At 47.5% G+C, this 21320-nt stretch overlaps 1 protein-coding gene across 1 annotated transcript; it reads right to left on the bottom strand.

The window, feature by feature from the left end:
• Positions 1-8509: 8509 nt before the first annotated feature.
• On the bottom strand, positions 8510-19672 carry gcgra (glucagon receptor a). Its single transcript, XM_029726733.1, has 4 exons — positions 19646-19672; positions 18046-18189; positions 11235-11276; positions 8510-10418 (listed from the first exon to the last, which is right to left on the bottom strand). Exons 1-4 carry the CDS (start codon positions 19670-19672, stop codon positions 9957-9959), a joined length of 675 nt encoding a protein of 224 aa, XP_029582593.1. The 3' UTR covers positions 8510-9956.
• Between the last annotated feature and the right edge of the window lie 1648 nt (positions 19673-21320).

Here is a 21320-nt window from a genome sequence, read left to right as displayed (position 1 = left end):
CTGGACCAATAAACCATCAACCCTGTCTTCAGAATACAGAGGAACTAGCTGGACCCATAAACCATCAACCATGTCTTCAGAATACAGAGGAACTAGTTGGACCAATAAACCATCAACCCTGTCTTCAGAATACAGAGGAATTAGCTGGACCAGTTAACCATCAACCCTGTCTTCAGAATACAGAGGAACTAGCTGGACCAATAAACCATCAACCGTCTTCAGAATACAGAGGAATTAGCTGGACCAGTTAACCATCAACCCTGTCTTCAGAATACAGAGGAACTAGCTGGACCAATAAACCATCAACCCTGTCTTCAGAATACAGAGGAACTAGCTGGACCCATAAACCATCAACCATGTCTTCAGAATACAGAGGAACTAGTTGGACCAATAAACCATCAACCGTCTTCAGAATACAGAGGAATTAGCTGGACCAGTTAACCATCAACCCTGGCTTCAGAATACAGAGGAACTAGCTGGACCAGTTAACCATCAACCCTGTCTTCAGAATACAGAGGAACTAGCTGGACCCATAAACCATCAACCATGTCTTCAGAATACAGAGGAACTAGCTGGACCAATAAACCATCAACCCTGTCTTCAGAATACAGAGGAACTAGCTGGACCAGTAAACCATCAACCCTGTCTTCAGAATACAGAGCAACTAGCTGGACCAGTTAACCATCAACCATGGCTTCAGAATAAAGAGCAACTAGCTGGACCAGCGCCCCCCCCCCCCCCCCCCCCCCCAAAATAAACAACCACCAGAAACAGATCTCCCTCCGCCAACTGGAACCACCACCATGCCAAACAATCTACTGCAATTATAGGCCAAAAATGGCAGCAACATACACATCCATTAGTACTGTAATATTCAAGTCCTGGAATAATTATGGAATGATTATATTATTCTCTAACAATAGAGAATGCAACAATCTACATAATCAACATGGGATTTACTCATACTATTTACCACACATACAGTTAACTGTTCCCATACTGACTGGCTCTGGCTCTGTTCCACTCATTAACACGGCCTTCTAAACCTACAGGACATTTGCTATTCAGGGAGCATCCCAAATGACACACTTTTCCCTTTACAGTGCACTACTTCCTATGGGCCCTGGTCAAAAGTACTGCACTACTTCATATGGGCCCTGGTCAAAAGTACTACACTACTTCATATGGGCCCTGGTCAAAAGTACTGCACTACTTCCTATGGGCCCTGGTCAAAAGTACTGCACTACTTCATATGGGCCCTGGTCAAAAGAACTGCACTACTTCATATGGGCCCTGGTCAAAAGTACTGCACTACTTCATATGGGCCCTGGTCAAAAGTACTGCACTACTTCCTATGGGCCCTGGTCAAAAGTACTGCACAGCAAAGGGAATAGGGTACGATTTGGGATACATTTAAAGTGTTTTTCAGTGTACTAGCTTTGAAAGCCACATAGTCTATTCACCTGGAAACATGACCCTCTCCTCACCTGGGAGGGTTGTGATGTCTCTCCTCACCTGGGAGGGTTGTGATGTCTCACCTCACCTGGGAGGGTTGTGATGTCTCTCCTCACCTGGGAGGGTTGTAATGTCTCTCCTCACCTGGGAGGGTTGTGATGTCTCTCCTCACCTGGGAGGGTTGTGATGTCTCTCCTCACCTGGGAGGGTTGTGACGTCTCTCCTCACCTGGGAGGGTTGTGATGTCTCTCCTCACATGGGAGGGTTGTGATGTCTCTCCTCACCTGGGAGGGTTGTGATGTCTCACCTCACCTGGTAGGGTTGTGATCTTCGAGGCCAACCAGGTCAGACAAACATCTGCCATTATCTAATACACATTAATACATCCCAAATGGTACCCTGTTCCCTATATAGCCCTGGTCAAAAGCAGTGCACTATGTAGGGGAGAGGGTGCCACCTGGGACACAATCCATAATGTTGGTGATGCTTCACAATAGCTAGCTTCTATATCATGTTGGGGATTCTATAGTGATGTTTCTGTATCATGTTGGGGATTCTACAGTGATGTTTCTGTATCATGTTGGGGATTCTACAGTGATGTTTCTGTATCATGTTGGGGATTCTACAGTGATGTTTCTGTATCATGTTGAGGATTCTACAGTGATGTTTCTGTATCATGTTGAGGATTCTACAGTGATGTTTCTGTATCATGTTGGGGATTCTACAGTGATGTTTCTGTATCATGTTGGGGATTCTACAGTGATGTTTCTGTATCATGTTGAGGATTCTACAGTGATGTTTCTGTATCATGTTGGGGATTCTACAGTGATGTTTCTGTATCATGTTGGGGATTCTACAGTGATGTTTCTGTATCATGTTGGGGATTCTACAGTGATGTTTCTGTATCATGTTGAGGATTCTACAGTGATGTTTCTGTATCATGTTGGGGATTCTACAGTGATGTTTCTATATCATGTTGGGGATTCTACAGTGATGTTTCTGTATCATGTTGAGGATTCTATAGTGATGTTTCTGTATCATGTTGGGGATTCTACAGTGATGTTTCTGTATCATGTTGGGGATAATACAGTGATGTTTATATCATGTTGGGGATAATACAGTGATGTTTCTATATCATGTTGAGGATTCTACAGTGATGTTTCTGTATCATGTTGGGGATAATACAGTGATGTTTCTGTATCATGTTGGGGATTCTACAGTGATGTTTCTGTATCATGTTAAGGATTCTACAGTGATGTTTCTGTATCATGTTGAGGATTCTACAGTGATGTTTCTATATCATGTTGGGGATTCTACAGTGATGTTTCTGTATCATGTTGGGGATTCTACAGTGATGTTTCTGTATCATGTTGGGGATTCTACAGTGATGTTTCTGTATCATGTTGGGGATAATACAGTGATGTTTCTGTATCATGTTGGGGATTCTACAGTGATGTTTCTGTATCATGTTGAGGATTCTACAGTGATGTTTATATCATGTTGGGGATTCTACAGTGATGTTTATATATCATGTTGGGGATTCTACAGTGATGTTTCTGTATCATGTTGAGGATTCTACAGTGATGTTTATATATCATGTTGGGGATTCTACAGTGATGTTTCTATATCATGTTGAGGATTCTACAGTGATGTTTATATCATGTTGGGGATTCTACAGTGATGTTTCTGTATCATGTTGGGGATTCTACAGTGATGTTTCTATATCATGTTGGGGATTCTACAGTGATGTTTCTATATCATGTTGGGGATTCTACAGTGATGTTTCTGTATCATGTTGGGGATTCTACAGTGATGTTTCTGTATCATGTTGGGGATTCTACAGTGATGTTTCTGTATCATGTTGAGGATTCTACAGTGATGTTTCTGTATCATGTTGGGGATTCTACAGTGATGTTTCTGTATCATGTTGGGGATTCTACAGTGATGTTTCTGTATCATGTTGGGGATTCTATAGTGATGTTTCTGTATCATGTTGGGGATTCTACAGTGATGTTTCTATATCATGTTGGGGATTCTATAGTGATGTTTCTGTATCATGTTGGGGATTCTATAGTGATGTTTCTGTATCATGTTGGGGATTCTATAGTGATGTTTCTGTATCATGTTGGGGATTCTACAGTGATGTTTCTGTATCATGTTGGGGATTCTACAGTGATGTTTCTGTATCATGTTGGGGATTCTACAGTGATGTTTCTGTATCATGTTGGGGATTCTACAGTGATGTTTCTGTATCATGTTGGGGATTCTACAGTGATGTTTCTATATCATGTTGGGGATTCTACAGTAACATGCAGTAGCATCAGTGGAGGTAGAGACACAGAATTGCTACTCTTTGTCTTTATACGGTTTTTTCTATTTCATTTGCACAGAAGGTAAAATGTGTGATGTCATGCGTGCTGGCTCCGTATGTGATCTACATGCAAAGGGGGATGAAATAGACTGAGCGTAATGTAGCCGCTGACCTCAATGTACTTTGTGAAGCCAATTTTACTGGATCCTAAAAGACTCTGGTTTATGGGATGTACAACAACCAATGGGAATGCTCTATTTCAACACAGTAACCAATGAGACTAACTCAATGAGAATTCTGACTTGGGGTGTATCTCGTGAAGCCACAGTTCCTGCAGTCAATGGAACAGCTCCGTCAAACACACAGCAGCCAATGGAACTGCTCTGCTGCAACACAACAGCCAATGGAACTGCTCTGTTGCAACACACACAGCAGCCGATGCTACAGCTCTGCTGCAAAACTGAGGCTAATGGAATTGCTCTGCTGCAACACACACAGCAGCCGATGCTACAGCTCTGCTGCAAAACTGAGGCCAATGGAATTGCTCTGCTGCAACACACACAGCAGCCGATGGTACAGCTCTGCTGCAAAACTGCGACCAATGGGACACTTTGTTACAACAGAACAGCCAACAGAACTGCTCTGCTGCAACACAACAGCCAATGGAACTGCTCTGCTGCAACACAACAGCCAATGGAATTGCTCTGCTGCAACACAACAGCCAATATAATTGCTCTGCTGCAACACGCACAGCAGCCAATGGAACTGCTCTGTTGCAACACAACATCAGCCGAGGAAGTTCTAGAGCAGGGGATGATTCCTCCTATATCTCCTCCTGTAACTCTGTGGGCTCCATCCACCTCTCTGGACCCAGGGCATATCTGCCAGTACACACACTCACACACACACACACACACACACACACACACACACACACACACACACACACACACACACACACACACACACACACTCACACGCACTCACACACACACACACACACACACACACACACACACTCACACACATACACACACACACACACACACACACACTCACACGCACTCACACACACTCACACACACACACACACACTCACACGCACACGCACTCACACACACTCACACACACACACACACACACACACACACACACACACTCACACGCACACGCACTCACACACACTCACACACACAAACATAAGACAAACAAACAAATCATTTGAATGTCATTAACATAAAATGATTGACATATTTAGCAATTATAAATGAACATTGTGCAAATAGCCTAACAAAGTCATGTTGAGTTATTCCTGTCAACTGTTTGGTAAAAAAAGAATCCATCCCCCTTCTCACAAAGACGTCCTGTTCCAGTACAGCTGTGTAAAATGAGCACCATCTTGTGAACTCTTGTGCTCCTGTCATCACAGTCACAGGATTGGATTATGGTGTGATGTATGTTTTTTCTGATTGGTTAATATACCATCACACCTCAGCAAATTGAGACTCGATTTTGTTCTTTTATATGGTGTCCATATTAGGACAGCCTCAGCAGGACTTGAGACTGAGGTGTTCCTAATATGGACACCGTACTCCCGTTATGTATTAGTCAGTGTTTGTTCATGAATAGAAGAGTACTAGAAATACTGAATCTGGAACTAAAACTGATATTATAAACTGGGTGGTTCGAGCACTGACTGCTGATTGGCTCTCAGTCGTGGTATGACGCAACATTTCTTTTTACTGCTCTAATTACGTTGGTAACCAGTTTATAATAGCAATAAGGTACCTCACGGGTTTGTGGTATATGGCCAATGTACCACGGCTAAGGGCTGTATCCAGCACAGGAGGTTGGTGGCACCTTAATTTGGGAAGATGGGCTTGTGGTAATGGCTGGAGCGGAATAGGTGGGATGGTATCAAACACATGGTTAAAAGCCATTCCATTTGCTCCATTCCAGGCGTTATTATGAGCCGTCCTCCCCTCAGCAGCCTCTGCGTTGCGTTGTGACTAAGAACAGCCCTTAGCCGTGGTATAATGGCCGTATACCACACCTCCTCGGGCCTTATTGCTTCATTATATAATGACTCCGTAGTTTGAATAGGTAAAACCATGGTGACCTGAAACCGTTGAAATAGCATTTGTTTTCTTTCCAACACTGACCACGTCATTGAGTCTGTCTGGAGTGTAAGATGGACAGGGTTTGCCATTTTCAGACCATTTCATTGGTCCCACCGGGCCAGGCAAGCTCAATGAAGCACAACCTAAAGCATATGAAATAAATGAAATAATATTTGAACCCATGTCTACGCTGTACTCCCTATGTGGACTTGATATAGGTCTTATATCCCCAAAGAGTAGGGTCATTCACTCAGTAGGGGGAGGCGGTGAGGGAAAACATACTGTAACATGTCTACTCTGTACTCCCTATGTGGACTTGATATAGGTCTTATATCCCCAAAGAGTAGGGTCATTCACTCAGTAGGGGGAGGCGGTGAGGGAAAACATACTGTAACATGTCTACTCTGTACTCCCTATGTGGACTTGATATAGGTCTTATATCCCCATAGAGTAGGGTCATTCACTCAGTAGGGGGAGGCGGTGAGGGAAAACATACTGTAACTGAATGCAGTGACCTCATGGGACATACAGCTCTGGAAAGCTTGATGATGCTGTTTACCATTGGCTCAAACCCATTACAGATTATTATATTAACATTAATTTGCATGCACAGCAAAAAGGCTATTTTAAACATGACGACAAAAACACATTTTCTTGAAGAGTTGAACAGAGAGAGCTGCTGGATTCGTGTAAATGCCAGATGGGCTGGCCCCTCTTCAGCCCAGTGGGCCTGTCTAAATCAGGGGGGTTTCTACACAATAATAATGATGTGTCTAATAATGGGGGAACACATTAGATATACCCAGGCCTATTCCTGGTCCCAGTCCAGTCCTGCATTATTAACATGTACAATATATAGTATTTCTAACAGACTGAATGAAGAAAACCACTGTCTTTTCTTCTACTTTCTGATCCCATCTTCTAAAAAACATTTCAGAAAAATAAAACACTTCACGATTACAACACTAACAACGCACAAGTCCAATATGAAGTCAGATTTTCCAGGTTGTGACCTTTTGTTGTGTTTGGGAAGAAAAAAAAAACATTCTGAAATTGGTGGCTTTACATGAATGTATAGAATGTGATGATAATCAACAGTATCACACTCATCATCATTATCTTCTTCATCACCACCATCATCATTATCTTCTTCATCACCATCATCATCAACATCATCATCATTATCTTCATCACCACCATCATTATCTTCATCACCACCATCATTATCTTCATCATCCCCACCATCATCATCACCATTATTATCTTCTTCATCACCACCATCATCATCATCACCATCATTATCTTCATCATCACCACCACCAACATCATCATCATCACCACCATCATCACCGTCATCAACATTATCATCATCAACATCATCAACATCATCACCATCAACATTATTATCACTAGCTGGATCCGTTATCTGTGTCAGCCCCGTTATCTGTGTCATCCCCGTTATCTGTGTCAGCCCCGTTATCTGTGTCAGCCCCGTTATCTGTGTCATCCCTGTTATCTGTGTTATCCCCGTTATCTGTGTCAGCCCCGTTATTTGTGTCAGCCCCGTTATCTGTGTCAGCCCCGTTATCTGTGTCATCCCCGTTATCTGTGTCAGCCCCGTTATCTGTGTCAGCCCCGTTATCTGTGTCAGCCCCGTTATCTGTGTCAGCCCCTGGATTCGTAGAAAGTCTCTTGTACCTTTTTGGTTAAAGAAGCAGCTGCCATGTTGTCAGGGGTCCCAGAGCCATACATCCAGAGAGTTGGGCCAACATTTACAATGTTCAATATTGTTCTAGTTATAGACATTCAGTGACGTAGCACTGTTTTGAATATCCCCAATGTATTGGGTCGCTAACATGGCTGCCATACTTTAAATACATGGTTTTCATGGGTCCTGTCCTGGTCCTCAGGTCAGGTAAGGGGGCCGCTATGAGGGTAGAACCCAGCGGTGGTGACCTTACACTGGGGTCAACTCTACAGGAACGCTGCCTCTGTCCAAGTCCCAAATAGCACTATATAGGGAGCCATTGGGGAAGCAACCTATCTCTCTGGTCCTATACAAACTCCGGCTGAACTGACTTTTCTCTCTCTCTCTCTCTCTCTCTCTCTCTCTCTCTCTCTCTCTCTCTCTCTCTCTCTCTCTCTCTCTCTCTCTCTCTCTCTCTCTCTCTCTCTCTCACTCTCTCTCTCTCTCTCACTCTCTCTCTCTCTCTCTCTCACTCTCTCTCTCCACTCTCTCTCTCACACTCTCTCTCACACTCTAGTTCACACTCTAGTTCACACTCTAGTTCACTCTTTCACTCACTCTCTCACTCACTCTCTCGCTCGCTCTCTCGCTCGCTCTCGTGCTCTCTCTCTCTCTCTCTCTCCCCTCTCTCTCTCCCATCTCTCTCCGCTCTGTCGCTCTCTCGCTCTCTCTCTCGTCATCCAACCAGAATGGACAGCAAGGTCAAGGGGTATCTCATCAAAAGCTTTACAAAGAACTATGAAGGGTATGAATATGTATTCATGTGTTGGTGTTGTTTGTTCTATCATGATTTCATCTGTAGTCCTGGTAGTCCTGGTAGTCCTGGTAGTCCTGGTAGTCCTGGTAGTCCTGGTAGTCCTGGTAGTCCTGGTAGTCCTGGTAGTCCTGGTAGTCCTGGTAGTCCTGGTAGTCCTGGTAGTCCTGGTAGTCCTGGTAGTCCTGGTAGTCATGTGGCCTGTTTTTTGTTGGTGTTGTTTGAATGTCCAGTTCATTCTTCCTGTACTGTCTCCAGTACCAGAAAACACATCACAATTTAACACAACAACAATAACAATAACAACAACATATACCAGAGGCTAAAGCTAAGACCCTGTATTTAGCAACTTGAGGATTCTGGGTATTATTTTACACATTTAGCTTTGGAAGATGTTTTTATTATTCTCTGTTTTTGCTTTGTGAACATGCAGCACTGAGTCCTGCAGCAGCAGTGAGTCCTGCAGCAGCAGTGAGTCCTGCAGCAGCAGTGAGTCCTGCAGCAGTGAGTCCTGCAGAGTCCTGCAGCAGCAGTGAGTCCTGCAGCAGTGAGTCCTGCAGCAGTGAGTCCATGCTGTCTGTCTGACTGTCTGTTGAAGAGAAAACACATATCAATCCATGTGGCTCGCAGGACATCCACTGTCACAGGACGTCAGAGGGTTCCAACATTGGAGGTCTGGTCGGGGTCAGAGGGTTCCAACATGGGAGGTCTGGTCTGGGTCAGAGGGGTCTAACATGGGAGGTCTGGTCTGGGTCAGAGGGTTCCAACATGGGAGGTCTGGTCTGGGTCAGAGGGGTCTAACATGGGAGGTCTGGTCTGGGTCAGAGGGTTCCAACATGGAGGTCTGGTCTGGGTCAGAGGGTTCCAACATGGAGGACTGGTCTGGGTCAGAGGGGTCTAACATGGGAGGTCTGGTCTGGGTCAGAGGGTTCCAACATGGAGGACTGGTCTGGGTCAGAGGGTTCCAACATGGAGGTCTGGTCTGGGTCAGAGGGTTCCAACATGGAGGACTGGTCTGGGTCAGAGGGTTCCAACATGGAGGACTGGTCTGGGTCAGAGGGTTCCAACATGGAGGACTGGTCTGGGTCAGAGGGGTCTAACATGGGAGATCTGGTCTGGGTCAGAGGGTTCCAACATGGAGGACTGGTCTGGGTCAGAGGGTTCCAACATGGGAGGTCTGGTCTGGGTCAGAGGGGTCCAACATGGGAGGTCTGGTCTGGGTCAGAGGGGTCCAACATGGGAGGTCTGGTCTGGGTCAGAGGGGTCCAACATGGGAGGTCTGGTCTGGGTCAGAGGGGTCCAACATGGGAGGTCTAGCTTGTCCTATGTTTGTCTCATTTGGCTGTGGATTGGAGAGGGCCGAGTAGGTGTCTCTCTCCCACTAACACTGTTTCAGGGTGACGATACGAACATTGAGACACACTGGTCCTGGGTCTGTCAAGGCCATCTCACTCATTAACATTCGTCCAGGGTGACGGCCATTGAGAAACACACCTCTCCTGAAACACACTGCCCAGCTCCAGTGTTACCAGGGTGTTACGTCATTAATCTTCCCCGTCCTCTCCAGTCTCACAGGTGGCTCTCTGCATTTCCTCTAGGAGCCTCGTAACACTCTGACACCCTGTTCGTCAAGCAGATATCATCCATATTATCCTCTATCAGTGTGTGACTACAGCTGATGGTGCCCTCACGTGGTAGGGAGGGAAACTGCATGGACGACCCCGTGTTCCTCCTGCTCCGCCCCATGCCATTCTGACAGCTCACCACCAGGAGGTGCTTCTCCTCTGGGGAGCAGCCTGGGCCCTGGCCAGGGGGAGCAGGGGAGGAGGTGGTGATGTCAGGGAGGTGGGGGTGGAGGAGCAGGGAGGAGGGGTGCGAGGGGTCGTGACCCCCGTGAGCGTGCCCGTGACCCAGCAGGCTGCTGCTCTTAGTGTTGAGGTGGGGCGTCTGGCTATAGGTGTGGCGGTACTCCTCCTCAATGTTACGACCCAGCTTCCAACGCTTCCACTTCTTCAGGATCTCTGACTGGACCTTGGGGAGGAGAGGGGGAGAGGGAGAGAGGGAGAGAGGGGGAGAGGGGGAGAGGGGGAGGGGAGAGAGGGGAGGGGGGAGAGAGGGGGAGAGGGGGAGAGGGGGAGAGGGGGAGAGGGGAGAGAGGGGAGAGGGGAGAGGGGAGAGAGGGGAGAGGGAGAGGGGGAGAGGGGGAGAGGGAGAGGGGAGAGGGGGAGAGGGGGAGAGGGGGAGAGGGGGAGGAGGGGGAGAGGGGGAGAGGGGGAGAGGGGGAGAGGGGAGAGGGGGAGAGGGAGAGGGGGAGAGGGGGAGAGGGCGAGAGGGAGAGAGGGAGAGGGGGGGAGAGGGGGGGGAGAGGGGAGAGGGGGAGAGGGGGAGAGGGGGAGAGGGGGGAGAGGGAGAGGGGGAGAGGGGGAGAGGGGGAGAGAAAAAGGGGGTAGAGGAAGGGAGAGAGAGAGAGAGAAATACAGACCGACAGAGACAGGGTGAAAAGAGAGAGATAAAGAAGAAGAGAGAGAGAGAGGAGAGAGAGAGAGAGAGCGGGAGAGAGAGAGAAAGAGAAAGGGCGAGAGAGAGACACAGAGAGAGAGAGCGAGAGACAGAGAGAAAGAGAGAGAAAGACACAGAGAGAGAGAGAGAGAGAGAGACAGAGAGAGAGAAAGAGAGAGAGAGAGATTGTATGTGTGATGTTCACGTTAAATTGAGAGTTGTTCAGGTACATGTGAGACCAAGTTTAGTGGATAAGAGCCAGGACAAGAGAAGAGAAACAGAGAGGATACATCCTCCATGAAAGATGTATGAAAGAGGGAGAAAGAGAAGGAGGAGAAGAGGTCTTACCTCTTTGTTGACAAAGCAGTATAAGATAGCTACCAGCAGACCCTGTAGAAACACCAAGTTCTGAGTCAACACACACGACCATTATCATATGTGACACGTTCAGTGTATTCGGAAAGTATTCAGACCCCTTGACTTTTTCCACATTTTGTTACAGCCTTATTCTAAAATGGATTAAATGAATAAAAAAATTCCTCATCAATCTACACACAATACCCCATAATACAAAGCGAAAACAGTTTTTAGAAATGTTTACAAATAAGAAAAATAACAAACTGAAATATGACATTTACATAAGTATTCAGACCCTTTACTATGAGACTAGAAATTGAGCTCAGGTGCATCTTGTTTCCATTGATCATCCTTGAGATGTTTCTACAACTTGAATGGAGTCCAGCTGTGGTAAATTCAATTAATTGGACATGATTTGGAAAGGCACACACCTGTCTATATAAGGTCCCACAGCTGACAGTACATGTCAGAGCAAAAACCAGGCCATGAGGTCAAAGGAGTTGTCCGTGGAGCTCCAAGACAGGATTGTGTCGAGGCACAAATTTGGGGAAGGGTACCAAGAAAATGTCCCCAGAAACACAGTGGCCTCCATTATTCTTAAATGGAAGAAGTTTGGAACCACCAAGACTCTTCCTAGAGCTGGCCTCCCAGCCAAACTGAGCAATCGGGGAAGAAGGGCCTTGGTCAGGGAGGTGACCAAGAACCCGATAGTCACTTTGACAGAGCTCCAGAGTTCCTCTATGGTGATGGGAGACCTTCTAGAAGGAAAACCATCTTTGCAGCACCACCAATCACCACCAATCAGGCCTTTATGTTAGAGTGGCCAGACTGAAGCCACTCCTCAGTGAAAGGCACATGACAGCCCGCTTCAAGTTTGCCCAAAGGCACCTAAAGGATTCTCTGGTCTGATGAAACCAAGATTAAACTCTTTGGCCTGAATGCCAAGCGTCACGTCTGGAGGAAACCTGGCACCATCCCTACGGTCTCTCTCTCTCTATCTTTCTCTGTGTTTTTCTCAGATGTACAGGACTGTTAGAGTCACTGTTCATTTTCTCTCTGTGTTTCTCAATGTTTGTGTGTGTCTCTCTCTCCCTCAGTCTCTCTCACTGAGTCTCTCTCTCTCTCTGTTTCTCTCAGATGTAGAGGGGTGTTAGAGTCACTGTCACAACTCAATACTGGACACAGGCTTCTACTCTGTGATCTCTGACTGAGACTTGAGTACGGCTCCAGAGAATACGGAATCCTTCTTACTTTCAGACAGGATACTCTCTGTATGTACATGTTACACAAATACATTTACCTTCACAATGTAACAGAGGACGGAAAGCTGTGTTCTGTGTCTCGGGCTGTACAGTCGTGGCCAAAAGTTTTGAGAATGACACAAATATTAATTTCCACAAAGTTTGCTGCTTCAGTGTCTTTAGATATTTTTGTCAGATGTTACTATGGAATACTGAAGTATAATTACAAGCATTTCATAAGTGTCAAAGGCTTTTATTGACAATTACATGAAGTTGATGCAAAGAGTCAATATCTGCAGTGTTGACCCTTCTTTTTCAAGACCTCTGCAATCCACCCTGGCATGCTGTCAATTAACTTCTGGGCCACATCCTGACTGATGACAGCCCATTCTTGCATAATCAATGCTTGGAGTTTGTCAGAATTTGTGGGTTTTTGTTTGTCCACCCGCCTCTTGAGGATTGACCACAAGTTCTCAATGGGATTAAGGTCTGGGGAGTTTCCTGGCCATGGACCCAGAATATGGTTTGTTCCACGAGCCACTTAGTTATCACTTTTGCCTTATGGCAAGGTGCTCCATCATGCTGGAAAAGTCATTGTTCATCACCAAACTGTTCCTGGATGGTTGGGAGAAGTTGCTCTCGGAGGCAAAATTGTGAGTGAGCCCACTCCCTTGGCTGAGAAGCAACCCCACACATGAATGGTCTCAGGATGCTTTACTGTTGGCATGACACAGGACTGATGGTAGCGCTCACCATGTCTTCTCCCGACAAGCTTTTTTCCGGATGCCCCAAACAATCGGAAAGGGGATTCATCAGAGAAAATGACTTTACCCCAGTCCTCAGCAGTCCAACCCCTGTACCTTTTGCAGAATATCAGTCTGTCCCTGATGTTTTTCCTGGAGAGAACCATCTTCTTTGCTGCCCTTCTTGACACCAAAAGTCTTCGCCTCACTGTGCGTACAGATGCACTCCACCTGCCTGCTGCCATTCCTGAGCAAGCTCTGTACTGGTGGTGCCCCGATCCCGCAGCTGAATCAACTTAAGGAGACGGTCCTGGTGCTTGCTGGACTTTCTTGGGCACCCTGAAGCCTTCTTCACAACAATTGAACCGCTCTCCTTGAAGTTTTGCAGGTAACCATGTTTGACAGAGGAAGAACAATGATTCCAAGCACCACCCTCCTTTTGAAGCTTCCAGTCTGTTATTCGAAGTCAATCATCATGATCTCCAGCCTTGTCCTCGTCAACACTCACACCTGTGTTAACGAACCACTGACATGATGTCAGCTGGTCCTTTTGTGGCAGGGCTGAAATGAGGTGGAAATGTTTTTTGGGGATTCAGTTAATTTGCATGGCAAAGAGGGACTTTGCAATTAATTGCAATTCATCTGATCACTCTTCATAACATTCTGGACTATATGCAAATTGCCATCACACAAACTGACGCAGCAGACTTTGTGAAAATTAATATTTGTGTGTCACGACACCTACGGAAGGTGGCGCCCCTCCTCGCCCGGGCGGCGCTCGGCGGTCGTCGTCGCCGGCCTACTAGCTGCCATCGATTTATGTTTCACGTTCTGTTAGTTAGGCCTAGGTTAGTTGCGCACCTGTTTTGTGTTAGTTGTTAGTGGGGAAGGATATTTAGGCTAGCTAGTTAGGTTTGTTGTTTGTGCGGGATTGTTCGTTGTCAGGGTGTGTTTTTGTTATGAGGTTCTGTGTTTTCCCTTTTGGAGTTACGTTGTTCGTTTTGGGCTGCGTCCCTGGTTATGTTCTTTTTGCACACCTTGCACTCCATACTTTTGCATATTTTCCGAGTGGATATTTTATTAAAATGTATTCACGGAATCATTCTGTCTCCTGCGCCTGACTCCACCTCTCCTGACTCCACCTCTCCTGACTCCACCTCTCCTGACTCCACCTCTCCTGACTCCACCTCTCCTGACTCCACCTCTCCTGACTCCACCTCTCCTGACTCCACCTCTCCTGACTCCACCTCTCCTGACTCCACCTCTCCTGAATCCACAAGCCACCCGTTGTGACATTGTGTCATTCTCAAAACTTTTGGCCACGACTGTACATGATGACAGGCAGTTTGGTTCTTGTCTGTAGCATAGAGCTGTCTGGGTGGTAAAGGTGTCTTGTCTGCAGCATAGAGCTGTCTGGGTGGTAAAGAGGTCTTGTCTGTAGCATAGAGCTGTCTGGGTGGTAAAGGTGTCTTGTCTGCAGCATAGAGCTGTCTGGGTGGTAAAGAGGTCTTGTCTGCAGCATAGAGCTGTCTGGTTGGTAAAGGGGTCTTGTCTGCAGCATAGAGCTGTCTTTGTGTGGCTAAAGAGGTCTTGTCTGTAGCATAGAGCTGTCTGGTTGGTAAAGGGGTCTTGTCTGTAGCATAGAGCTGTCTGGGTGGCTAAAGGGGTCTTGTCTGTAGCATAGAGCTGTATTTGGGTGGCTAAAGAGATCTTGTCTGTAGCATAGAGCTGTCTGGTGGTAAAGGGGTCTTGTCTGTAGCATAGAGCTGTATTTGGGTGGCTAAAGGGGTCTTGTCTGCAGCATAGAGCTGTCTGGTTGGTAAAGAGATCTTGTCTGTAGCATAGAGCTGTCTGGTTGGTAAAGAGATCTTGTCTGCAGCATAGAGCTGTCTGGTTGGTAAAGGGGTCTTGTCTGCAGCATAGAGCTGTCTGGTTGGTAAAGGGGTCTTGTCTGTAGCATAGAGCTGTATTTGGGTGGCTAAAGAGATCTTGTCTGTAGCATAGAGCTGTATTTGGGTGGCTAAAGAGATCTTGTCTGTAGCATAGAGCTGTATTTGGGTGGCTAAAGAGATCTTGTCTGTAGCATAGAGCTGTCTGGTTGGTAAGGGGTCTTGTCTGTAGCATAGAGCTGTATTTGGGTGGCTAAAGGGGTCTTGTCTGCAGCATAGAGCTGTCTGGTTGGTAAAGAGATCTTGTCTGTAGCATAGAGCTGTCTGGTTGGTAAAGAGATCTTGTCTGCAGCATAGAGCTGTCTGGTTGGTAAAGGGGTCTTGTCTGCAGCATAGAGCTGTCTGGTTGGTAAAGGGGTCTTGTCTGTAGCATAGAGCTGTATTTGGGTGGCTAAAGAGATCTTGTCTGTAGCATAGAGCTGTATTTGGGTGGCTAAAGAGATCTTGTCTGTAGCATAGAGCTGTATTTGGGTGGCTAAAGAGATCTTGTCTGTAGCATAGAGCTGTATTTGGGTGGCTAAATAGGTCTTGTCTGTAGCATAGAGCTGTCTGGGTGGCTAAAGAGATCTTGTCTGTAGCATAGAGCTGTCTGGGTGGCTAAAGGGGTCTTGTCTGTAGCATAGAGCTGTATTTGGGTGGCTAAATAGGTCTTGTCTGTAGCATAGAGCTGTCTGGTTGGCTAAAGGGGTCTTGTCTGTAGCATAGAGCTGTCTGGGTGGCTAAAGGGGTCTTGTCTGTAGCATAAAGCTGTCTTGGTAGAGCTGTTGTTAGGGATGTTGGAATGCACAGATTGATGCATGAGACTGACTGACTCAACTGTTCTCTCTCTCTGTTACACTATCTTTGTTGCTTTCTCTCCAGCTCTCTCACTCTCTCTCCATCTCTCTTTCTGGGTCTTACTCTCTTTGAGTATCTTGTTTCTATTTCTGTGTCTCTCTCTCTCCCCCCCTCTCTCCACCTCCAATCCCCCTCTCTCTCTCTCTCTCTCTCTCTCTCTCTCTCTCTCTCTCTCCCCCTCAAATCCCCCTCTGTCTCTCTCTCTCTCCCCGCTCCCATAATAACATGGAACACCCTTTGGATGGAGAGAAGACTGAAAGAGAAGACAGAGAGAAGACAGAGAGAGAAGACAGAGAGAGAAGACAGAGAGAGAAGACAGAGAGAGAAGACAGAGAGAAGACAGAGAGAAGACAGAGAAGACTGAGAGAAGACTGAGAGAAGACAGAGAGAAGACCGAGAGAGAAGACTGAGAGAGAAGACTGAGAGAGAAGAATGAGCGAAGACTGAGTAATTCACTGAATAAGAAGGGCATGTGGTGCTCAAAGACTAAATGTAAACTCTGTCACTGTCATGATCACTCTTGGGCTGCATCCCAAACAGCACCCTATTCATTAGTGCCCTAGTTTGACCAGAGACCATATGGGGAGAAGTTAGTAGTGGAAGTAGTGCACTATATTGGGAATAGGGCTCTGATCTAAAGTAGTGCACTATATAGGGAATAGGGTGCAAACTAGGATATATAGCCAGGCCTGACGTCATCAAAATACCAAGGGTAGCTAGCTACTACCACATTGGGTTGGGAGATGAGGAATTCATAATGCAATGCCTTCTGAATGAAGAGAGTAGACCGAATCACTCAGAGTAGAAGGACTGAATCACTCAGAGTAGAAGGACCGAATCACTCAGAGTAGAAGGACCGAATCACTCAGAGTAGAAGGACCGAATCACTCAGAGTAGAAGGACTGAATCACTCAGAGTAGAAGGACCGAATCACTCAGAGTAGAAGGACCCGAATCACTCAGAGATAGAAGGACCGAATCACTCAGAGTAGAAGGACTGAATCACTCAGAGTAGAAGGACCGAATCCTCAGAGTAGAAGGACCTGAATTCACTCAGAGTAGAAGGACCCTGAATCCTCAGAGTAGAAGGCACCCGAATCACTCAGAAGTAGAAGGACCGAATCACTCAGAGTAGAAGTACCGAATCACTCAGAGTAGAAGGACCGAATCACTCAGAGTAGAAGGACCGAATCACTCAGAGTAGAAGGACCGAATCACTCAGAGTAGAAGGACCGAATCACTCAGAGTAGAAGAACTGAATCACTCAGAGTAGAAGGACCGAATCACTCAGAGTAGAAGGACTGAATCACTCAGAGAAGGCATATAGTGCTCCAAGACTCATAATGACATGGTGCCCCCCCCCCTCCCCCCCCCCCCCACACACACACACACACACACACACACACACACACACACACACACACACCACACACACACACACACACACACACGCACACACACACACACAGACTAAATGACTTGAGACAGTAGTTCACAGAAGGCATTCAGGCTACTGAGGGTAATTCACATCCACACAGAAGACATTCAGGCTACTGAGGGTAATTCACATCCACACAGAAGGCATTCAGGCTACTGAGGGTAATTCACATCCACACAGAAGGCATTCAGGCTACTGAGGGTAATTCACATCCACCACAGAAGGCATTCAGGCTACTGAGGGTAATTCACATCCACACAGAAGGGCATTCAGGCTACTGAGGGTAATTCACATCCACACAGAAGGCAGTAGCTGTTGATATTAGATTGTTGTTTGAGTCAAAGTTATTCTGTCCATGTGGTTATGAACCAGCTTGTAGATCTGCCCTCTTTTATAACCTCAGTTTGAATAGTTACTGGACAAACGTTTTATCTAGATTTATCTTACGGTCAACACATCAAACTCCATCCATGAGAGGAGGTCACGTACTGCTTGTGAATGCAGCATGTATGGTTCATTAATGTGTTATGAGGTTTCTATATTTAGGCACCCTTTAAGTGTGTGTGTGTGTGCGTGTGGTCTGTGTGTGTCTGACCTGGAAGGAGGTGAAGAAGAGGTCGATGAGAGTTTGGTGAGACGCAGGGCTGATGGTGGCCTCGGTGGACTCATCCGTCACGAAGACAAACACACCAAGTGGATCCCAAGGAGAGGGATCAGGGTTAGGGTTAGACTTAGCAACCTGGGAGGGGAGAGGGGAGGGGGAGGGGGGAGGGGAGAGGGGAGGGGAGGGGAAGGGGGGGAGACAGGGAAGGGTGGGAAAGAGAGAGAGAGAGGGGAGAGGAGAAGGAGAGGGGAGGGAGATAGAGGGAGAGGGGAGGGAGAGAGAGGGAGAAGTGGAGGGAGAGAGAGAGAGGAGAGGAAGAGGGGAGGGAGAGGGGGGAGGGTGGGAAAGAGAGAGAGAGAGAGGGGAGAGGGGAGGGGAGGAAGGGAGAGTGAGAGAGAGGGGAGAGGGGAGGGAGAGAGAGGGAGAGGGGAGGGAGAGGGGGGAGGGTGGGAAAGAGAGAGAGAGGGGAGAGGGGAGGGAGGGAGAGAGAGAGGGAGAGGGGTGAGGGGAGGGAGAGGGGAGGAAGGGAGAGAGAGAGGAGAGGAGAAGAGGGGAGGGAGAGCAAGAGAGAGGGGAGAGGGGAGGGAAGAGAGAGAGAGAGGGGAGAGGGGAAGGAGAGGGGAGGAAGGGAGAGTGAGAGAGAGGGGAGAGGGGAGGGAAAGAGAAAGAGAGGCGAGGGAGGGGAGGGGGGAGGGTGGGAAAGAGAGAGAGAGGGGAGAGAGAGGAGGGAGAGAGAGAGGAGAGGGAGAGGGGAGTGGGAGAGGGGAGGAGAGAGGAGAGGGGAGGGATAGGGGGAGGGTGGGCGAGAGAAAGAGAGAGAGAGAGGGGGAGAAGGGTGGGGGGAGGGGAGGGAGGACAGAATGAGAGGGAGAGGGGAAGGAGGAAGGAGGGGGAGAGAGAGAGAGGGGGAGGAGAGAGAGAGAGAGGGGAAGGGGAGGGGGAGGGAGAGAGAGAGGGAGAGAGAGAGGGGGGAGGAGGTGGGGAGAGGGGGGCGAGGGGATGGAGAGAGGAGGGGAGAGGGGAGGAGAGATGGAGGGAGAGGGGAGAGAAGGGGAGGGAGAGGAGAGGGGAGGAGAGAGGGGGCGGAGAGGGGAGGGAGAGGGTGGGAGAGAGAGAGGGAGAGGGGAGGGAGAGGGGGGAGAGTGGGAGAGAGAGAGGGGAGAGGGGAGGGGGGGAGAGGAGAGAGAGAGAGAGGGGAGACAGAGAGGGGGAGAGGGGAGGGAGAGGGGGGAGGGGGGGGGGAGAGAGAGAGGCGGAGAGGGGGAGGGAGGGAGAGAGAGAGGGGAGAGGAGAGGGAGATGAGAGAGAGGGAGAGAGAGGGGGGGGTGGGAGAGAGAGATGCAGAGAGGAGAGAGGAGGGGGAGGGTGGGAGAGGAGAGAGAGAGAGAGAGAGAGAGGTGGGGAAGGAGAGAGAGATGGGGAGAGGGGGAAGGAGTGAGAGAGAGAAGTTTAGAGAGATGCAGGGAGAGGGGGAGAGAGAGAGAGGAAGAGAGAGGGGAAGAGAGAGAGAGAGAGAGAGCTGAGATTAGGTTGATGATATTATAAACATAGGAATGGGTTTTCATTGTGAAAGAAAGAAAGAAGATCTCACCGGAACTGTGTAGTCGGAGTATCTCATCTGGTGAGCCCTCAGTTTGGACACCAGGAATCTTTATTATGTGGATGAAGATCAGGAAGTTAATCTGTAAAGAACAGGAAAGTCAGAAACAAGTGACGACTTATCAACATGCAGAACAGAACAGTGGTGGGTTTGCACTACATTCTTATAAAGAAATTGACTTTCTTCTCCGTCCCCATAGCAGAACCCTTTTTGAAGAACCATTTTTGGTTCCAGGTAGAACCCCTTTGAGTTCCCTGTAGAACCCCTTTCCACAGAGGGTTGTACATGGAACCCAAAAGGGTTTCTACCTGGAACCAAAAAGGGTCAACCTGTAACCAAAAAGGTTATCCTATGGGCACAGCCGAAGAACCCTCATGGAACCCTTTTTTCTGAGTGTACAAACTGTAAGATTATAGGGCGGCACACAATTGGCCCAGCATCGTCCGGGTTACGGTTTGGCCGGGGTGAGGCCGTCATTGTAAATAAGAATTTGTTCTTAAGTGACTGCCTTGTAAATAAAGGTAAAATAAAATAAATCCCAAACAATCTGATCGCGCTGTTGGCTATGCACCTTTTTAAAGGCAATGCTTCCCACGATTGCGGAGGACTGAATTCATGGTAAACGGTAAACGCTGCATATGTCGGCTCAGTAGGAAATGAACTTTAAATGTCAATACGCTATAACACTGATTTACCGCTAATGGGATTGAATCCAGACCTTAGCCTGGGTACAGACATGTTGCTGCTGCAGTATAGTCAACTCATATGCTCCTTGTCATGGCTACCATGTTTAAATAGGAGTTGGTACGACAGTCCAAACAGCATTTAGGACCGTCAGGCTTAGCATGTTGAGAGCTACGTGAACAGATACAACTATGTCCGCTGACGTGGACTCAAACGAGGGTCCTAAACCAAACAGACCGGGATAAAGAGGCGAGGGGGAGTGGCGCTGTGTTGTCATGGGCTACGTAAAGCAGGAACTGACCTCACCACTCCTGTCTCTGTGAATACCTCAACACAGGAATTCCTGTAAGGTACAGGACCTACAGCCACTTAGGAAGAGGATTGATGTTAGGAAAGTATGTCGACCTCAACTCCAGGTGTCTGTCTGTGTGTTTTATTTAACTTTATTTAACAGGTCGGTCAGTTAAGAACAAATTCTTATTTACAATGACGGCCTATCCGGCCAAACCCAGACGACGCTGGGCCAATTGTGCACTGCCCTATGGGACTCCAAATCACTGCCGGTTGTGATACATCCTGGAATCAAACCAGTGTCTGTAGTGACTCCTCTAAGCACTGAGATGCAGTGCCTTAGACCGCTGTGCCACTCGGGGCGCACACAGGTGGTGTTCCAAATGACACACTGTTCCCTACACAGTGAAACTACTTTTGATTAGGACCCCAGGGCTCTGGTTAATAAAAGCACTGTATATTGCAGCCTTTCTTAAAGTATGGGTCACGATCGTGTCAGAGTAAATGTATCATTATTTCATTCATTACTGGAATTGATTGGCCAAGTGCATCTGCGCTCTCTGTTCAGTGCGCTCTCTGCATTAGCAGCGGTCTCTGCTCAGTTTGGCAGCTGCGGGAGTCTGAGAGGGAGATGCCTGTGTGCTTCGCGGTTTAGCGAATTTCTCTTTCTGCAGTTTTCTTGAAGATCACT

The sequence above is a fragment of the Salmo trutta genome, chromosome 32 (genome assembly GCF_901001165.1).
Source record: "Salmo trutta chromosome 32, fSalTru1.1, whole genome shotgun sequence".
NCBI classification, from domain to species: Eukaryota; Metazoa; Chordata; class Actinopteri; order Salmoniformes; family Salmonidae; genus Salmo; species Salmo trutta.
Note: the sequence above shows the minus strand (reverse complement) of the source record. Positions and strands in the feature narration are given on the sequence as shown.